This window comes from Halichoerus grypus, chromosome 11 (assembly GCF_964656455.1).
Source record: "Halichoerus grypus chromosome 11, mHalGry1.hap1.1, whole genome shotgun sequence".
NCBI lineage: Eukaryota > Metazoa > Chordata > Mammalia > Carnivora > Phocidae > Halichoerus > Halichoerus grypus.
The window spans coordinates 1,552,120-1,569,478 of NC_135722.1; the positions used below are offsets into that span (position 1 = coordinate 1,552,120).

The window sequence follows — 17,359 nt, forward strand, 5'->3', positions numbered from 1 at the left end:
TCTCCACACACGTCCCCCCATCCTCGCCTCCTCAGGCCTCCTCCTCGGCTGTTCCTATACTTGGTAAGGGGCCTTCATGGGCACAGCCCCTTCCTGCCTGCCCCAGGCGCCCGGCCACCCAGCCCCTGGCCAATGGGCTGCTGGGCAAGATCAAATGTCACTATAACATGAGTTCGTGAGCAGAGCGGGCAGTGCCCGAGCCGGTCCTGTCCACAGGGAGCTCCAGCCCGTCTCTCCAGACTCAGCCACAGGTCGGTATGGCCCAGGGCCGGGCAGGGCCGGTCCGACATTCGAGGCGCATCTGGGGTCCCGGGGTGCTGAGGGTCCAGGACACCATGTTCCCACATGTTTCAGCTCTGAGCACGGCAGCTTGGAGAACCCACAGAGCCACCCCCAGGTCCCAAGGGTGCTGGCATGGAGGGTGATGCTTTCCAACCTGAACATGGGGAAGCCGTTCCAAACCACAGCCCGGCAGCCGGGGAGGCCTGAGGAGGCAGGTGGGGGCTCCCTGGAGGGAAGCAGGGCGGAGGGCTGGGGAGAGGTGCAGGTGTCGAGATGAAGAGCCCAGGAAGGACATGGCCCACAGCTCAGAGGGCCACCCGGTGCAGGGTCCTGGCTCGCCCCCGGGGCCATCTGGGCCTTTCCACGGGGCTCCAGTAAGCTCAGGGGCCGAGGCCAGCTCCCCTCAGAAGTGGGAGGCTCTTGGCCTCAAGTGGCCATAGCCTCCAACCCCGCCATTTGTAGAGCCAAACACGAGGGGTCTCGTGTAATTCACCCCAGGAGCGGTTCCACGGGGAGAGGCGGCTGGGGGCTTCGGGGACAGCTCCCAGAGGTCAAGGACAGGAGCAAGCAGGGCCAGGCCGGGGGCGGAGTGGGGACCTGGGATCTGTTCCCCACCTCTGCCCACGGAGGAGGGCACTTGCGCCCCAGAGGCCCCGCCCACGCTCCTTGCCCTCCCCGCGCCTCCCCTGCCGGCTCCTTCTGCATGCCCTCGGCCATCCCATCGTGGGGGAGACCCGGGCAAGGAGCCCCTGCAGGGCAGGATGGGGGCCGAGGCTGTGCCGGTGACGCAGCCAGGGGCCCCCAGCTGGTGGGGGGCAGGGCCTCCCGCCCTCCCCACCCCATCGTGTCACCTGGGAAGGAGGGAAGGAGGGTGTGCGTCTCCAAGGAGCTCTGACCTCAGGAGCTATTTTCACTCTACCCCCCTCCCCCACTCCACGCTGAGGGCAGAGCATGAAATGGACAACTGACTTCCTTCCCAGCTGTCGAAATGCTGCCCCCGCCCTCCAGCACACCCCCCCCCGGCCCCTCCCCGGCAGACAGCGAGCTGGGGGCATGGAGGCACCCCGTGGTGGAGCCTTCGGGGCTCCACTGGGCAGAGGGGCAGGATCCTGGAGAAGCTTCCCCCACGTCGGTGAGGCTTTGCTGCCCTGACTCACAAAAGGGGCTTCCAGGCACCCTGCCTGGGGATATGGGGGTCCTCCTGGTGCCCCGCCCTTGGACTCCAGCCCAGAAGGCGGGAGAGCAAGATGCAGGAGCTCTGGCGGGCCTGGGACACCTGCGGGGGCCAGGGGCTGGGGAGCTGGCCAGGAGGAGACCTGAGCCGGCGGCTCCCCTCACAGCCCCCCTCCCCGCGTCTTGGGTTTCTGGGCAGAGGTGTCTTGGCTAATTTGGGTGCCTATTTCTGGACACCCCAGCTGCCACTGTCTTCTTAAAAATAACCAGCCCCTGGGCTCAGGCCACAACCGCCCCCTCTTGAGGCTGCTGACAGGTGTAGGGCCCTGCCAGGGTCGAGGGGGGCCCCGGGCTCTCACTGACCCTCCCACCCTAGAGAGTGGCCCACCAGGAGGCTGAGACCCCCAGCTGCACACAGGCGGGAGGCTCTAACTTGAGGGGGCAGCAGAGTCCTCTTTCAGGAAAGAGCCGTTTCTTGGGCTGGGGTGGGGGAGCAGAGATCTGGGGGTTAATTTTGCACGGAGCTTAAACTGCTCTGGGAAAATTAACATCCTGGACAGAGGCGTCAGAAAGCCGTTCCCACCTTGGCGATGTGATGTACATGCATCTTCAGATGATGAGCTTGTGTTCTTATACGAAGCTCCCGGGGGGTGGGGGGCACAACTACTGTGTCTTCCACTAAGCTGCGATATGTTGTCCTGAACGCCGTGTGTTAAGCCCCGGGCCCCTCAGGCGTGTGCGGGGGCCAGCTCACGGAACGAGCGTCCCCGAGCGCGCTGGCCCGGCGCCGGCCGCACCTGCACACGTACGGCCGGGCCCGGGCACAGAGCTTCCCTGCAGACGTTGACAAATTCAAGAGCATCCACGGGGCCTGGGAAAGCAGGCTGAGAGGGGCCGGCCGGATGGGGCTGTCCGCTCAGTTCTTGCTCAGGGCCCCGGCTGGGGGACGCGCAGAGAAACAGCCCAGACCCCAGCCCCATGAGCTCGGGGCCCAGTCTGCTCTGTGGGGGTGGGGGGGTGGGGGTGGGGGGAGACAAGAAGAATGGCTCATGCACCCTTGTGGTTTTGGGAGAGGGGACTGCACAGGGGCTGTGGGGGACTCCCAGGGCACCCCCATAGGGGAATGTGGGGTCCCTGCAGGAAACCATCAGTTGGGGAAGGGAGCTCTGGGCTCACGCCAGGAGCGTTTGTCATGGGGATGGTGAGGCACGAAGACCCAGGAAGGTTCAGCACGCCCACTGGGGGAGTGGGGCTCCCGGCGAACCCCCAACCACCTCGGCCCAAAGGCAGAGACCATCAAGAAGCAGGTTTCGAGCCACATCGGCAGGACTTCTCTGCTGTCCAAAACAGTCTGGACAAGCACCGTGCATTCTGGATGACCCTCCTCGGGGAATGCTGTAGAGAGGATGTCTGCCCTGGGTGGGGGGGGACGGCACGACCTTCCAACATCCCGTCCAGCCCCGAGATTCCAAGCTCCAGGCTGGAGCCAGGGCAGGAAGGGGGGCGGGGAGGGATCAGAGTCCAGCAAGGAGGGCTGGGGGTGGGGGCTGCGGAGGAGGCCCATCCCAGGCCGGAGAGCTGGGCTCCACCCTGTCCTTGGATGTCCCCTCACACCCCCAGCCCTAGGAGCCCAACACTCACCCCTTCCAGCACTTCTAGACCAAGGCCATTCTGACTCTGGTCGCGTTTCTTCCCCCACAGAAACAGTCCCGCCACCATGTCGGACGAGGAAGTGTGAGTACCAGTCCCGGCAGCCACACGCCCTGCGAGGGGCCCCCTGGACCTGGGCTGTGTGCAGAGGCCAGGGGACCCGCGGTCTCAGGAGACACAGAGTGAAAGCCCAACTCACCCCTTCTCTCTCTCTCTCTCTCTCCCCCCACCCCCGGCCCCAACAGTGAACAGGTCGAGGGTAAGTGTCAAATGATTCTCCCTCTGCGTCCACCCTCAGGGACAAGTCACACATGAGACGAGCCCGTAAGGCTGTTGACAGCACGGTTCTCCTTGGGAAGCCCTGGTGGGAAGCCCGAGTTTTGCCACGTTGGCTGCGGTGGGCGCTAGACCGACCCCCTCTGAACATGGGCTCCCCACTCCTTCCCCTGCACTCGGGGCCCCCTCTTCCTCCCAGGACAATCCCGAGATGTGGTCACATCTGAACCCTGCCCTGTGTGCCCAGGAGGCCCTGCAGAGCTGTCCAGGGCAGCGTTCGGGCCAGGGCCTCCGGGGCTGGCGGCCTCGCCACGCTCTCCCAGGGGGACCTGGGCCCCCCGCCCCCTGCCCCGGCAGGATTCCCAGGGTGTCCAGAGCCCAAGCCCCCCAGGCCCCCTCCTCGGTGGTTCGGGGGTGGGGCAGCTGGCTCCCAGGGCCGCCCGCTAATACGGTTCCCGTGTTCTATCCCATTGCAGAGCAGTACGAGGAAGAAGGTAATCCTGGCGGCCCCACATGCCCCCCACCCTGACCCAGGCCGCCCCACTTGGCTCTGGACGTGGCCTCACCCCCACTGGGCTTCTTGGACTCCCATCCTCCTCATCATTAATGACCACTTGCTGTCACTTCTAATCTCCCACATCTTCATCCACTAATAGACACACACTCGTTAATCGTTCATTATACCCGTCCTGGTAGTGCCGTGTGGACAGACCTGACGTGTGCTTTACGACTCACCCTCATTAATATCAAGGGCCGGCTGTGTGGACCCCGCTTGTCTCTCCCTCCCTTGTCTCTGTGTCCCCGTGTCTCTCAGCATCCCCGCCTTGGGGCCATAACCTCCGGGCTCATCTGGAGACCCCTCCCTCGCACGGCCTGGCGTCTGTGGGAGTCTCCCGGTCGTGCCCGGGCAGGTGTGGGGCACAGGGGAGCTGCCGCACCTGGGAACCGTGCGGAGAGGTGGCTCCCAAGCCCGGGTGGGTGCTCCTCCGAAATCCCTGGCACGCGCTCAGGCCCAGGGAAGCGTTCACGCAACTTCACCAGGCAGGGCCCAGCTGTGAGGTGTGCCTGGTGCTGTGTTTTGGAAATATTTTGAAAACACTTGGCTACCCTAACAACGTGAGCAAAACATTTCTTTTTTGTGCTGAAAAGGTGGAAAAACTCACTTCTGAGCAGGCCACGTGGTCCTGGGGAGCTGCCCCTTCCCCAGGGAAGACCATGTGGCGGACAGGAAGTGTCCCCTGCCCCCGTTTCCTCCAAGACCCTCAGCGTCCACGTCACCCCGGGCATGCGCAGAGACCACGTCGCCTGCCTGGACCCTCCCAGGCTTTTCTTACCACAGTGGATTTCGTCCCCTGTCCTCACTTCCGTCACCCGCGGAACAGGACTTGGCTAGACCCTCCCGCAAAGACACCCCCATGCTGGGGCGGGCAGGCAGGCGGCGGGTCCCAAGGCCCATCTGGGGGGCCTAGGCCCCAAGGAGGGAGCAAGAAGCCTGAGCCCTGGGGTCCCAGGGGTGGTCACAGGACAGAGGCAGGGTCTAGGCCCAGGTCTCCAGGGCTCCCCACCTCCAGCCCGGAGCGCCAGTTACCCCTTCTCCTGGGGGACTGGCCTCTTTCCCCACCACACCAGGTGTACCCCTAAATGACTGTCCTTGTTTCCTTTCTCCCTCCCGCTGCTCCCACCTCAGAAGAGGCCCAGGAGGAAGGTAAGTGGGGTCCAGGACCCCAGCCCCCACAAGTATCTTCAGCGCTCTGCGCCCCCCCCCCCAGCGTGCCCCCACCCCCTAAGGACGTGCTGTGTGCTCCTGGCCTAACCTCTCCTCTCTCCTCCTGCCGCCTGCACACCTGGCGCCCCTCCACCTGCAGAAGTCCATGAAGAAGGTATGAGGACACAGGACTTCTGGTCCCCATGTGGGGCCCAGGGCCTGGCTGGAGCCCACGCAGGGTGGGGGAGAGGGCAGGGAGGCAGCGAGGTGCCAGCCAGCAAAGGACTCCCACATGTGGCCCTAACATCACCCACTAACCATGGCCAATGCTTGACCAGAGTGGGAGGGGGGTCCCCGAGGGCCAGGCACTCCCTTGACTCAGGCTGAGCTGCAAATGGGACTTATGAACCCAGCACAGGGAGACTGGGTTTGTGGGGGGACTGCTGGACGGGCCTGGCCTCGCCGGCCCTGAAACTCGGCCTCTGGCCCAGGGTGGGGAACTGAGAGCCCACGGCTGAATCTGACCCCTTGACTAGGTCAGGGCCCCAGGCCAGATGGCAGGTGAGCACAGGGTGATGGAGAAACAGCCCATCAGCCCCCAGCAGGGACGTCCCTTGGCCATGCCCCCGAGACCTGCCCCGTGGGCCCCTCCTCGGGATCCCGGGGGACAATGAGAGGGTTGGGGAGCCTGCGATCTGATCAGTGGGCAGAGCAGCCGAGGCGGGTGCCCATGTCTGTGTGCCCTTGGAGGCCAAGACAAGGGCAGTGGGGGCAAGAAGTGGGGTGCCTCTGGGCCTGCTCCCCTGGGCTGTGGGCCCTGCCCTGCCGGTTCCTGTGTCCCCGTACCAGGCCGCAGCCAGAGCCTGTCAGCCCCTACCAGTCCCTCCTGGGGGGTGGAGGACAGGTGGGGACCCCATGCCCCCCACAAGTCCACCCTTGAGCCCCAGTTCCCCGTCAGGTCAGCGAGGCAGGGACAGGGTCTGGGGGTGGTGATGCCCACCAACACTCACCGTGTCTCACTGGCTTCCCGCATGCTCCCTGCCCCTTGCCCTCGGCCACTGACCCTCCCGAATGGCGACCGGTGTTTCCATTAACCTCGGATCCTTCCTCCTTTGACCTCTTGTTCCGTGGCCCTCCCTCCCCCATGAAGTCCATGAACCAGGTACGTGCCATGACTTCAGTCCCGTGTGGGTGCCCATGCACACGAGTGACCACGTGTGGCTGTGAGCAGGCGCCCAGGCCACACGCAGGAGCAAGAGGGGCCCCGTGTAACCTACTCACAGTGTGGTTCTGCTCAGACCCCGCCGCCTCTGCCCCCTCCCACCGCCCCTGCCCTCAGCCTCTGCCCAGGCTCACGGCTGATTTTCTCTCTCCCCCGCCCCACTGTGCGCTGCCTGCAGAGGAGGTCCAAGAAGGTACGTCCCCGCCCCCGAGCACATCCCTGCACATTTCCGCCCGGCCTCGCTCCCTGCCTGACTCCCACCACCTTCCCATGGGCTGGGGACACAGTGGGAAAGGTTGGGTCTGGGTGCAGGCTTCCTCCTGGCCCCCCGGCACACACCCCTCGGGGGTGTGGGGATGAGGCCCTTCCAGGGCCACCAGCAGGAAGGTGGGGGCGGCCAGCCCCAACACCGAGTGCAGAGCCCATGGCCCGAGAGGGTGCTGGCCTTGGGAGGAGGGTGCTGAGGTCCACCAGGACCCTCTGGACCGCACAGGGCCGGGTGGAGAAGAGCAGAGGAGGAGAGACAGGGCAGACGCCTCCACCCTGCCCCGGATAGCGCGTCAGAGGGGGAGTCAGGAGGGGTGAGGTTGAAGGGAGGGTGGAGGGCCAAGTGGGGTGAAGCAGAAAGTCAGGCTGAGGCCCGAGGCATTACGGCAGCGACCTGGAACAGCCAGGGGCCTTGCGTGCAAAGGAGCAATCAGTCAGGTCCCGCATCCCACCCACCACCTGGGCCGCAGCCAGGCACGCCCTGGCGTGAGGAGGCCCCTGGGTGGGCCGTGCCTGGGCGGGGGCAGGGGACTCGCAGGTTTGAGTCAGGGGCCCGTGTCAGGGAGCTCTTGGCCCCTCCGCTCAGTGGGGCCGCGGGGGCCTCCGGGCTGGGCCTGAACCGCGAGCACAAGCCTGAGAGTATCTTCCCTTCCTGGGCCCCAGAGAGGCCGCCTGCACGATGAAGGGGCGTGCTGGCCCCCGCGTGGGGCGGCGGACACTCGGCCGTGCAGGTAGAGGCGTCCAGGGGGCTGCAGGCCTGTAGGGGCCCACGGTCAGCAGGCACCCTGAGGCCGAGGCAGACAGGCAGATGGTGGGGGGCTGGGGGTGGCACCAGGCCGCCCCCCCGCTAGCCACCGCTGCAGGAGGGCTGCAGCGGGGCCCCTCCTTCCACGGGCTCCCTCTCCTGCTCTCGGCCTCCCCCCACGCCCCCTGCACCTGGGAGCTGCTCCAACTAGGCCCCCAGAGAAGGCGAGCACACCTCAGGGGCGCCCCTCTTCCCCACCAAGACTTCCTTCTGCCCCTCTGTCAGGTTCCTGCTCCCAAAGCACCCCCTTTTCTTGCTCCGTTTCCCCATGCTCACAGCCCCCCCCCAAGGTGCAGGGAGAGGGTGACATCAAGCCCACTTGCTAAATGGCCAAAGTGCCGTCAGTGGGCATGTGGCGGGCTCCTGAGCACCCAGGGGAACCTGAGCCGAGGGGAGCCGAGGGGCCACACCCAGTGCACGTGCAGCAGCCCCCCAGCCCCCTGCCCGGGCTGCCTCAGGCAGAGGACGGAGTGCGGAAGATCCAACACATGTTCTCAGCCAGGCCTCCTTGGGTTCAGATAGGCCAAGGGCCCAGGGCGGAGACCGAGGGCTGAGGGCAAGACCTTGCTAGGCTGTGCGGACCCCAGGCTGTGACCCGGCCAGCCAGGACCTCTCTGAGGCCTGAGGGTGGGGGTGGTCAGAGGAAGCACCCCCACGTGAGGGCAGCCAGGACCGTGCAGGCAGGCGGGGGCTCGTCTCAGGTCTGGAGGCCTGCGTGGACCGCCACACGGCAGGCCCCAGGGGGTGGTGGAGGGAGAGCTGGGGGGCCCATCCAGCCTCAGGAAGGGCAGCCTCTTAAGGTTCTGCAGGGAGGTCAGGAGCGCCTACACCCTCGGGGGCAATCCAGCCTGGGCTCCACGGCCCGCTGCGGGAGGCTCGACCTGAGGGTCCGGGCTGTGTCTGGACAGACCCTGAGATGGAGAGGACCCCCTGGCTCCCCACCCCTCTCCCTCACCTGCCTTGTTTTTCTTCCCTTTCCCCGGGGTCAGGCCTGGCTGTCCCACAGGGCGTCCACCACTGGGCTCTGCAGCCCAGGGCTCGCACGCTTCTGCCCCACACAGAAGTGGGGCGGTCAATGGGGACCGGCCTGCAGACCAAGGGCCTGGACAAGGGGTGCATCCTCCCCTCCCCCTCAGTCCCCATCCCTGCCCCCTCCCGTCAGACCACCTTCCTTCCTCCTTCCTCCTGCCCTGCCTGGCCCCTGAGGACTCTGTGCCTCTGGCTTGCAATCCCTTCCCCCTTCTGGCCACGTCCTGGTCCACGCGCCCTGAGCCCTCCTCCTGGGAGCCCACAGGGACCTTCTCCTGTTGCTGGCAGGACAGGAGCATGGCTGGTAGGCTCAGCTGGAGAGGGAGAAGCAGGTGGGCGTGCAGGCGGGAGCCCCCAGTCCCCAGGCGGTGGCGCCCCCAGGGGCCTGTGGGCAGGAGGGGGCCACCCCACTCACCGGGTTTCTCTTCCCTCTCCCCATGCCGGCGCCGTGGTGGCCAGAGGAGAAGCCAAGACCCAGGTGAGTGTGGGGCCTGGGCAGGGCTGGACGCTGGCGGGGCTGGGGGACAAGGACCAAGGTCACCTGGGAAACTGGGGTCCCACAGAAGACAACGCATTTGGGCTCTGTGGGGGATGCACCCCCAAACCCCTGAGAGAAAGTGGCCGCATCTTTGCTCCTTGATTTGGTATTTAAAGCTCTAGGCGTCTGATGAAAGCCCCTGATGAAAATGGGATTATTTGGGGCGGCTGGTACCTTCCCCCACAGGTAGGGAGTAGAGTTCACCAGGGCGCTTCTTCCCAGCAAGGAGCAGAGATGAACTCTGGGGGCCCAGCGGGGTGTGGCTGTGCCCTACTGTTCAGTGTAGGCAAGGAGGACTCCCTGCAGGAGGAGGTGAGGGGCCCACGAAGAATGGGGGGTGGGGCTGGGGGAGACGGGACGGGGGGGGCTCCCTGGTCCCCCGTGGCTGCCGGCCTGCCGTGGGGTCCCCCCCAGGCCCTAGCCAAGAGGCGGCCCTGAGAGGTCGGTGGAAGGAGGGTCTCGCCCCCGTGGCCCCTTCAGAACAGAACCACCAGTGGACCCGCCATCTTTCACAGCCCTGGGGCCTCTGGGGCACCGTCGCCCTCATCTGGAGGGTCTTTCCCGCGTTTTACCCACTTGTGAGCATTTCAGAGATTTTGTTTTTTAACCCGATGATTCTGACTTTTCTGTGTTCAACGAGTACTTGTAAGCGCACGGTGCGTGACTCCCCACCCCGGTCCCGTTGAGTGTCCCTCCTGTGCCCGGCGCTGTCCGGCCGGACCTGCACCAGCGCGCCCGGGCTGTGCTCCCACGTGGGACGCCCTCGGGGGTCCGCGGGCACTGCGGCGCGTCAGGGGTCCGGCCAGCACGCTCCCATCCCCTGCACTTTTATTTCTCAGCAATTTTAAATAACACTGCTGGGTCCCAGATATTTTCTAGTTTTAAAAAAATGTTTGTGTTTTCATTATGAAAATAAAACACCTCATTAAAGAAAATTTGGAAAATACGTAAAAGTCCAATGAAGAAAAAAAAACCGTCTATAACTCTCCCAGCCCGCCAGCCAGACTGCGGGAAGGCGCAGGGAGGAATAAAAGCCCTACTTCTTCCTACTCTTTCCGTGTGTAGGGCTCGGAAAAAAAGATTTAAACTCTGAGCTGTTTTTCAAACATCGTACTGTCTATACAACCTTCAATTCTGCTTTTTTAAAATTTAGCACTATTCATAAGTATTTTTCCGTGTTTTTACATAGTCTTCTTAAATATTTTGAATGGCCACATAATATTCCATCAATTGGACAAACCATAATTTTTCTAACCGTTCCTCTTCTGCAGGACATTAAGGCCTTCCCCAATATTTTACTATCATAAATAATGCTGGGTGGAAAGCATTTTCTGTCTTTCGGGTTATTTCCCTAGGCCACATTCCCAGAACTGGAATTACTGGGTCAAAGAGTATGAACGTTCTTCAGGCTTTTGACGTCTGCTGCCAAATTGCTTTCCACGGGGGCCGTTCCAGTGCAGGCTCCGCCGTGGACGTGAGCGGGTCTGTGCCCCGCGCCGCCGCCGCGCCCAGGGACACTGATGGATGAGGGGGGCCTCTCAGGGCCGCTCTGGTCCGCACGCCTCGGATGGCTCCAGGAGCGCCTTCCCGCGTGCTTGCTAACTGGCCGCCTTTCTTCCCGAGACTTGGCAGCGCGCGCCTCCTGCCCATTTATCTAACGGCAGAGACGTCTCCACGTGCTCTCAGCCATCGGTTTGCACAAGGATATAAGTCTTCTCTGTGCTTGCTGAAAATATTTTTCTAGTCTGGGCTGGGTTTTTTTTTTCCCCTTTCAATTTTTGCTTTTTTTTTTTTTTTCACATACATAAGTTTTTCATTTGCGTGGAGTCGTCTGGCTATCTTTCCCCTAGTGGGACCTTCTGGTGCTTCTGAGCTTAGGAAAGCCTCTCCCGTTCCAGCACTTGGGTCCATATTCAGTTCCACGTTCTTCTGTGGCTTGTTTTAAAAAACCTTGTTGTTGTTTTAACTCTTTGCTCCATCTGGAATGCACGGGGGCCAGGCCCACGGCTGACGGCGGGTTATGGCCGGCCGGATCCGGGGGTCTCGTTTCTTCCCCAAACTGTTTTCTGCTCAGGCCCCTTCCTTTGGGTCCCCAGAAAGAAAGATTCAGGAGGGGTCGGAGACCTGCAAAGGGTCAAGACAGCTGTTCCTGGCCACAGAGGCCAACACCCCTCGGGGGCCTGCGGTGACCAGCCTGCCTCTGGCCTGGCCTAGCTGCATTTCTTTGTTTGAGAACAAAAGGGAGAGTGCCCTTCCTGGACAGATGGGGCTGAAATGGCCCTTTCGATGTCCAGATGTTGGCAAAACAGAGGGACATGAAGAGACTGAAACCTTCTCAAAGGGGTTCGGCCACCCTGGGGACAGTGGGTTATACATCTGACTAGAATAAAGGTCAGGCGGTGTGTCCTCAGCTGGGTGCCCAGGTGGGAGTGCAGGAGGGCCAGCACCCTGGTAGGGTCTCCATCTGCCCCTGCTCACGAGCTTCTCTCTTCTTCAGACTCACTGCTCCTAAGATCCCGGAAGGGGAAAAAGTAGACTTTGATGTAAGTTTATGGGACCCGGATCAACACGGCCTCCACCCTCCAACCCCTAGCCTTCAGGCTCCAGACCTGTGAAGGTCAGCTGCTCTCAAGCAGCCAGAACTAGCACTTCCTGGTTGCAGGCAATTCTGCTTTAATTTATTTCTGGACCAGAGGAAACTCCCTCAGTGTGACACATCTGTCTTCCCTTCTCTCCCACCCATGTATCCATCATCCACCCACCCACCCACTCATCCATCATCCATCCATCTACACACCCACCCATCCACCCACCCATCCATCCATCCATCCACCCATTATCCATGTATCCATCTATCCATTATCCACACCCATCCATTCAAACATCCATCCACCTATCCATCCAACCATCCATCATCCATCCACCCATTATCCATGTGTCCATCCATCCATTATTCACACCCATCCATTCACCCATCCATCCACCCATCCATCCATCCATCTATTTAACAAAGTACCTCACTCACCAGTTCCCTCTCTGTCTGGCCCATGCAGAACATCTCTGGGGATGACAACAGAGCCAAGCCAGAGCCAGTCCATCCCAGGGTTGCTGATGACCTCAGTGCTGTGCAGGGCCTAGACTCAGCCATGGGGAGGGCACCATTCCTACACTGGAGCCAAGGGATCAGGCAGCCTCTGGCCCCCAGGAGGGCAGCAGCCGTGGGGACATGGCGAGGGCGAAAGGTCCCTGGCCACCGTCAGAGTTCACAGTGGCCAGAGGAGGCAGGGTGTCCCTGCCGGAACACAGGAAGGGACTGCCTGCCGCACGGTGGGCCAGGCAAGATGAGGTTCAAGAGAAGGGGCCTCTTGCACCCACAGGACATCCAGAAGAAGCGTCAGAACAAGGACCTCATGGAGCTCCAGGCGCTCATTGACAGCCACTTTGAAGCACGGAAGAAGGAGGAAGAGGAGCTGGTTGCCCTCAAGGAGAGGATAGTGAGTTGGGGCAGTTGCGGGTGGGGGTGGAGGTGCCAGGCGCTCTGGTGGGGGGGCGCTGGGGTTGGCAAGGCTGGGCTGAGCTGCTCCTCCGGCCGCAGGAGAAGCGCCGTGCAGAGAGAGCTGAGCAGCAGAGAATCCGCGCCGAGAAGGAGAAGGAGCGCCAGAACAGACTGGCGGTGAGGCCCATGTCCCCTCTCCCACCCCGGACCCCAAGCCAGTGACCAGAGCAGATTCCCTGTCCTCCTCCTGAGCATCCCCCTGACACCGGTCAGGGACTGGAGACCCTGGCTCAGTTCCCCATGTCCTGCAAACCCTGCAGAAAGTGCTAAGCCCAGGGTGGGTCCTGGAAGCCTGCCTGGGGGATGGGGGCTGCCCCGGCCCAGCACTGAGGGCCTTGGGGACGGGGTCTCCACAGGAAGAGAAAGCCCGGAGGGAGGAGGAGGATGCCAAGAGGAGAGCCGAGGACGACTTGAAGAAGAAGAAGGCCCTGTCCTCCATGGGCGCCAACTACAGCAGCTACCTGGCCAAGGTGAGCACGGGCCCTCGGAGCCATGACCTCCGGCTGCACCCCCAGCCACCGCCACTGAGCCGTGCGGTGCTCCCCTCCTGAGGCCAGGCCCCTCTGCTTGTGCCCCACAGGCCGACCAGAAGAGAGGCAAGAAGCAGACCGCCCGGGAGATGAAGAAGAAGGTGCTAGCAGAGAGACGCAAGCCGCTCAACATCGACCACCTCGGCGAGGACAAGCTGAGGTAGGCAGGTGTCGCGGCCCAGGGGCGGCAGCTCTCGGAGGTTCCCGGGAGGCCACTGGGCTGGCTCTCCATGGTGGCCGGAGGGGGACAGCAGGTGGCCTGGACCCTGCCTCCCAGGGCTTACCCAGCCAAGCTGCACCTTTGCCACCCTCCCAGGGACAAGGCCAAGGAGCTCTGGGACACCCTCTACCAACTGGAGACCGACAAGTTCGAGTTTGGGGAGAAGCTGAAGCGCCAGAAATATGATGTGAGTGCAGACACCTTGCAGCTCGGCCGCCCACCGGGAGCCGCCGCCTCCCCAAGTCCCCACAGCCTCGGCCCTGAGAAGCCCATGTTGGCTGTCCCCATGGACCCTGCCAGAGACTGTGGCTGGGGGCACCCTCTGAGCCCGCCTCCATGCCCCCAAGCAATCAGCCCTGCTCTGAGGGCCGCAAGGGAGAGCAGAGGGCTGAGCAGCCTCGGGGTCCAGTTCCCGAATTGCCTGGGGCTTGTGGAAAGCCCACCCTGGGTAGCAGTAGGTTTCTCGGGCACCGGGGTGGCCTCCCTCACAGCCTTCTCTGCAAAGCCAGGTCCCAGCCGTGCCCACCAGAGACATTTGCTTCCTCAGAGCCCCTGGGGGTCCCGGGCTCGGTCCCCGAGCTGTCCCTTCCTCGGTCAGAGCAGGCAGAAGGGTGTCATGCACCCCCACTCGGCAGCTGGGAAAGGGGTCTGGGACTGGGTCATGTGGGGGGTGGCTGCCTAGAGTCGCCTGGGAGGGGCTCACAACTCAGAGCAGCAGTCTTATGCACATACTGTCCCCACAGAGGCCCTCCGAGCCCTGGGGAGAGGGTGCCATCCTGGTAACCAGCCTGCTCTGTGCAGACTCAGACACCTCCCGCTTCCCCACCAGAGGCACGGCCCCCACCCCTCAGTGTCCTCCAGGGTCCCCGGTGGAAGACAGTTCACACCCGAGGGGCATCTCCCGTGGCCGTCCCTACAGGCCACCAGGACAAAGGTTGTCCAGTGACTCCTGGCTCCTTCTCAAGAGCCGTGCCCTAGGGCAATTTGCCTGGTCCTTCTGTGCCTGTTTGCTCACCTCTACCAGGAGGAGGACCATCCAACCGGCCCTGGGGCTGCCCCCCCCTCAGAGCACATGCATCCCTGCAGGTCCGCAGTGTTCAGGCTCAGGGACAGCGCTGCCCTGTCCCGATGGTCCCCTGGGATTGGAGGGCTGGCTTGCAGAAGTGGGTCCATGGGGTTGAATCAGGGACCCACTGCTTCCTGACACACGTGTGCACGACCCATGGTGGGTCCCCGGGGGGGCTGGAAGGGCCACGAGGGCCCAGGCCTGGGCTAGCCCAGCACACAGCAAGGCCCCGAAGCCTCAGCCACCCGCCCAGCCTGTTAACCATCTTGGTCTTTGTAGATCATGAATATGCGGGCCAGAGTGGAGATACTGGCCAAGTTGTAAGTAGGCAGAGTCCACCCTGGACCAGGCTCGTGGTGTGCAATGCACGGTGAGCCTCTCGCATGGCAAACCCAGCTCGTTGCGGATGGCGGCGGCGGGCACGGCCTCCGCCCCCCCCCCCCAACACCTGCAGCCCGTGGCTGCTGAGGCTGACCTGCTGTCCTTGCTGGCAGGTGGGGGAAGGGCCTTGCCTTCCCCTGAGCCTCTCTGCCGGGGCCGTCAGGAGGAGGGAGCCAGGGGACCGCAGGGCTGGTTGCTCAGCAGCCACCAGACTCAGGGGCTCTGGAACCTCGCCTCCCTCCCCATGCCCCCGCCCCGCATCCCGCCGCAGGCTGCAGGTGAGTGGCCAGCTCCAGAGCTGCTGTGTGTCTTGGCCCGGGTCTCCAGCGCGGGCCACCAAAAGTAAGTCAGAGGCAAGAGCCTCAAGGGCCGAGGGCTGGTGTCTTCCACCCAGAGGAGCCAGGACACAGTAAGGGCGCGGCGGCCCAGGCGAGGCGGCGAGACTCCGCCGAAGAAGGGCACGCCGGCCACAACCGGTCTGGCCCTGCCTGGACCTGCCAGGTAAGTCACTGTGTTGTTCGCAGATCACCAACCTCAGGAGCCGCATCGATCAGGCCCAGAAGCAGTGAGTAGCCCTCCTGCCCTGGGCTCTGTGGGGGGCACGTGGCCCCACGGGGCCGGCCGCCACTGCCCGACCCCGGGCCCAGCAATTTTGGCCAGTCCCAGTGGCAGCCGGCCCTCGGCAGAGCAGTAACAAGACTAACCAGCGGCCACTGGAGTCCGCATGTCTGGGCCCTGCACCCCTGGACCTGCAGCCTCCTCTTGCCCCCTCCTCACCTCAGAGCCTAGGAGGAGGCCGACTGCGGGGACATGGGCGGTCCCGAGCCAGCTCCCCGGCAGCCTGGCAGAGCCAGATGGGGCTCATGGACACCCCCACACTGAGCCGCCTCAGCGGTGAGCTGGCACGGGCTGTCAGGAGCCCGGGCTTTGTCCTGGGTCTCCCTGCAGCCCTGGGGGAGCCTCTGGTTCCTCAGAACGTGAACCCTCTGTCCGTAAGGTCACCCCGGGGTCTGCAGGACCCATGAGCACAGCGGCTGGGAAAGGCTCCACCTGCCCTGGGGTGTCCCTCCCAGCCCGGTCGCTCAGCCCGTCCCCACCCCACACGGTGCAGTGTCCCCAGGACTGCTCAGATGGGGGTTTCCCTCCTCCACTGGCCCCTGCCCCCTTACTGCTCCCAGGGCTAGGATCCTCCACCCTGGGGGACTAGTGAAGGTGACCCCCTCCTCCCTGGGCTCTGTTGTGTGCGGCTGATGCGGGCCTTGTGAGAGCCCTTCCGTGCGTGTGCACGCGTGTGCATGTGTGTGTGCATGCGTGTAAGGGTACTCAGGCTGACCCCTGCAGGACACGGACCACGGGCACGGACACCGGGGCCAGGGCTTCTCCCAAAGCCAGCTTTGGGAACTGCATGGCCTTCTCCAGCCAGAAGTCGTCCCAAAGGGTCGGCTTCTGGGGCCCACACACCCTGTCCCCCACCCGTGGCATCCTGACCCAGCACCCACCTCCCCCCTGGCTCCCTGGTGTGCAGAGGGCCTCACACAGACAGGGCAGGCTCCTGAGGACGGCCACCCTGAAGGGTGCTGACCTCCCCCCACTCCATGGTCCAGCTCTAATAGGGGACTGAAGGCCGGACGGAGGCCTCCCAGGCCCCAAGTCTACCAGGCCCGGTCCACTGGCCAAGAGTCAGGGACCAAGGTAGCTGACTGTCCGGAGCCTCTCCTGGCCCAGGAGGCTGTGACCTGGGAGGCTCTTTCCAGGCCACAGTCACTGGGACGATGATAGCCGTCTGCAGAGACGGCTTCCCTGGCAGGCCTGGGGTCTCCCCAAGGTGGGGCCCCTGGACCCAAGCTCCTGGCAGGGGTTAGGGGGTGTCCTGTGCTCGCTGGTCCCTCCCCTAACCACACTAACTGTCCCAGCACAAGGCGCCCAGGCCCAGCCCGGCCAGATACAGGTGAGTCGCCGGTGCTTGGAATGTGTGCCTGGAGCTTTGAGGTCAGACTGGGCGTTTCGCCCTGATAGCGGCCTGGGTGGGCAGAGCTGTCAGGGCTGGGGGCCTGCCGGGGGCCGAGGAGGGGCTGGGCCGAGGGCCCAAACACCCAGCCGCTGAAGATCAACTTGCTTCCATTTGCAGTAGCAAGAAGGCCGGGGCCCCGGCCAAGGGCAAAGTCGGCGGGCGCTGGAAGTGAAGCAGCCAGAGGAGTTCCCAGAGGCAGAGACCCTCGGCGAGTGCAGCCTGTGCGGCAGCATCCGGCCCCCAGGCCTGCGGGCGGAGGGCCCACCCCCGAGCACCCCCCACGTCTCTGTCCTGGCTGCCCCCATCTCCCGGGGTCTGTGAATAAAGCTGGCAGACTCCCCTCCACCAAGTGTGCGCTGGCTCTTGGATGGGGGGCGCTGGGGGGCGCGGACTGGAGGAGGGGATTGAGTGGGTGGGCTAGGGAGGACAGAAGCGCAGGTCGGGGGTCTGAGGGACACTGGGGACTCCCTTCAGGGGTCAGGGCATGTAGCCGGGCCTGCCAGTGGCTTCCACATCTGTCCCCCCCACCCTGCAAGCTCCTATGACCCTCAGTTCTCCCCCTCAGTAGGGGTCTTTGCCCCCCGTGAGCAGTCCCCCACCGCCTGAGTCTGCTCTGAAGCCAATTTGGGGTAGAAGAGCTTTGCCTTT

The 17,359-nt window shown here is 63.8% G+C and overlaps 1 protein-coding gene across 2 annotated transcripts; it reads left to right on the forward strand.

The window, feature by feature from the left end:
- Nucleotides 1-204: 204 nt before the first annotated feature.
- On the forward strand, nucleotides 205-17,056 carry TNNT3 (troponin T3, fast skeletal type). 2 transcript variants are annotated; one of them, XM_036074762.2, is made up of 15 exons: nucleotides 205-251; nucleotides 3,157-3,189; nucleotides 3,351-3,364; nucleotides 3,858-3,875; nucleotides 5,069-5,086; nucleotides 6,487-6,501; nucleotides 8,869-8,887; nucleotides 11,445-11,490; nucleotides 12,325-12,441; nucleotides 12,543-12,620; nucleotides 12,860-12,973; nucleotides 13,084-13,193; nucleotides 13,350-13,440; nucleotides 14,599-14,639; nucleotides 16,829-17,056. In XM_036074762.2, the coding sequence occupies exons 2-15, from the start codon at nucleotides 3,173-3,175 to the stop codon at nucleotides 16,881-16,883; spliced, it is 753 nt and encodes a 250-aa protein (XP_035930655.1). In that variant the 5' UTR covers nucleotides 205-251; nucleotides 3,157-3,172; the 3' UTR covers nucleotides 16,884-17,056. The 2 variants fall into 2 exon arrangements, with proteins under 2 accessions (XP_035930655.1, XP_035930671.2); XM_036074778.2 differs by lacking the exons at nucleotides 205-251; nucleotides 3,157-3,189; nucleotides 3,351-3,364; ... (2 more) ...; nucleotides 6,487-6,501; nucleotides 14,599-14,639 and adding an exon at nucleotides 15,225-15,265 and having other exon boundaries at nucleotides 8,873-8,887.
- Nucleotides 17,057-17,359: the final 303 nt, after the last annotated feature.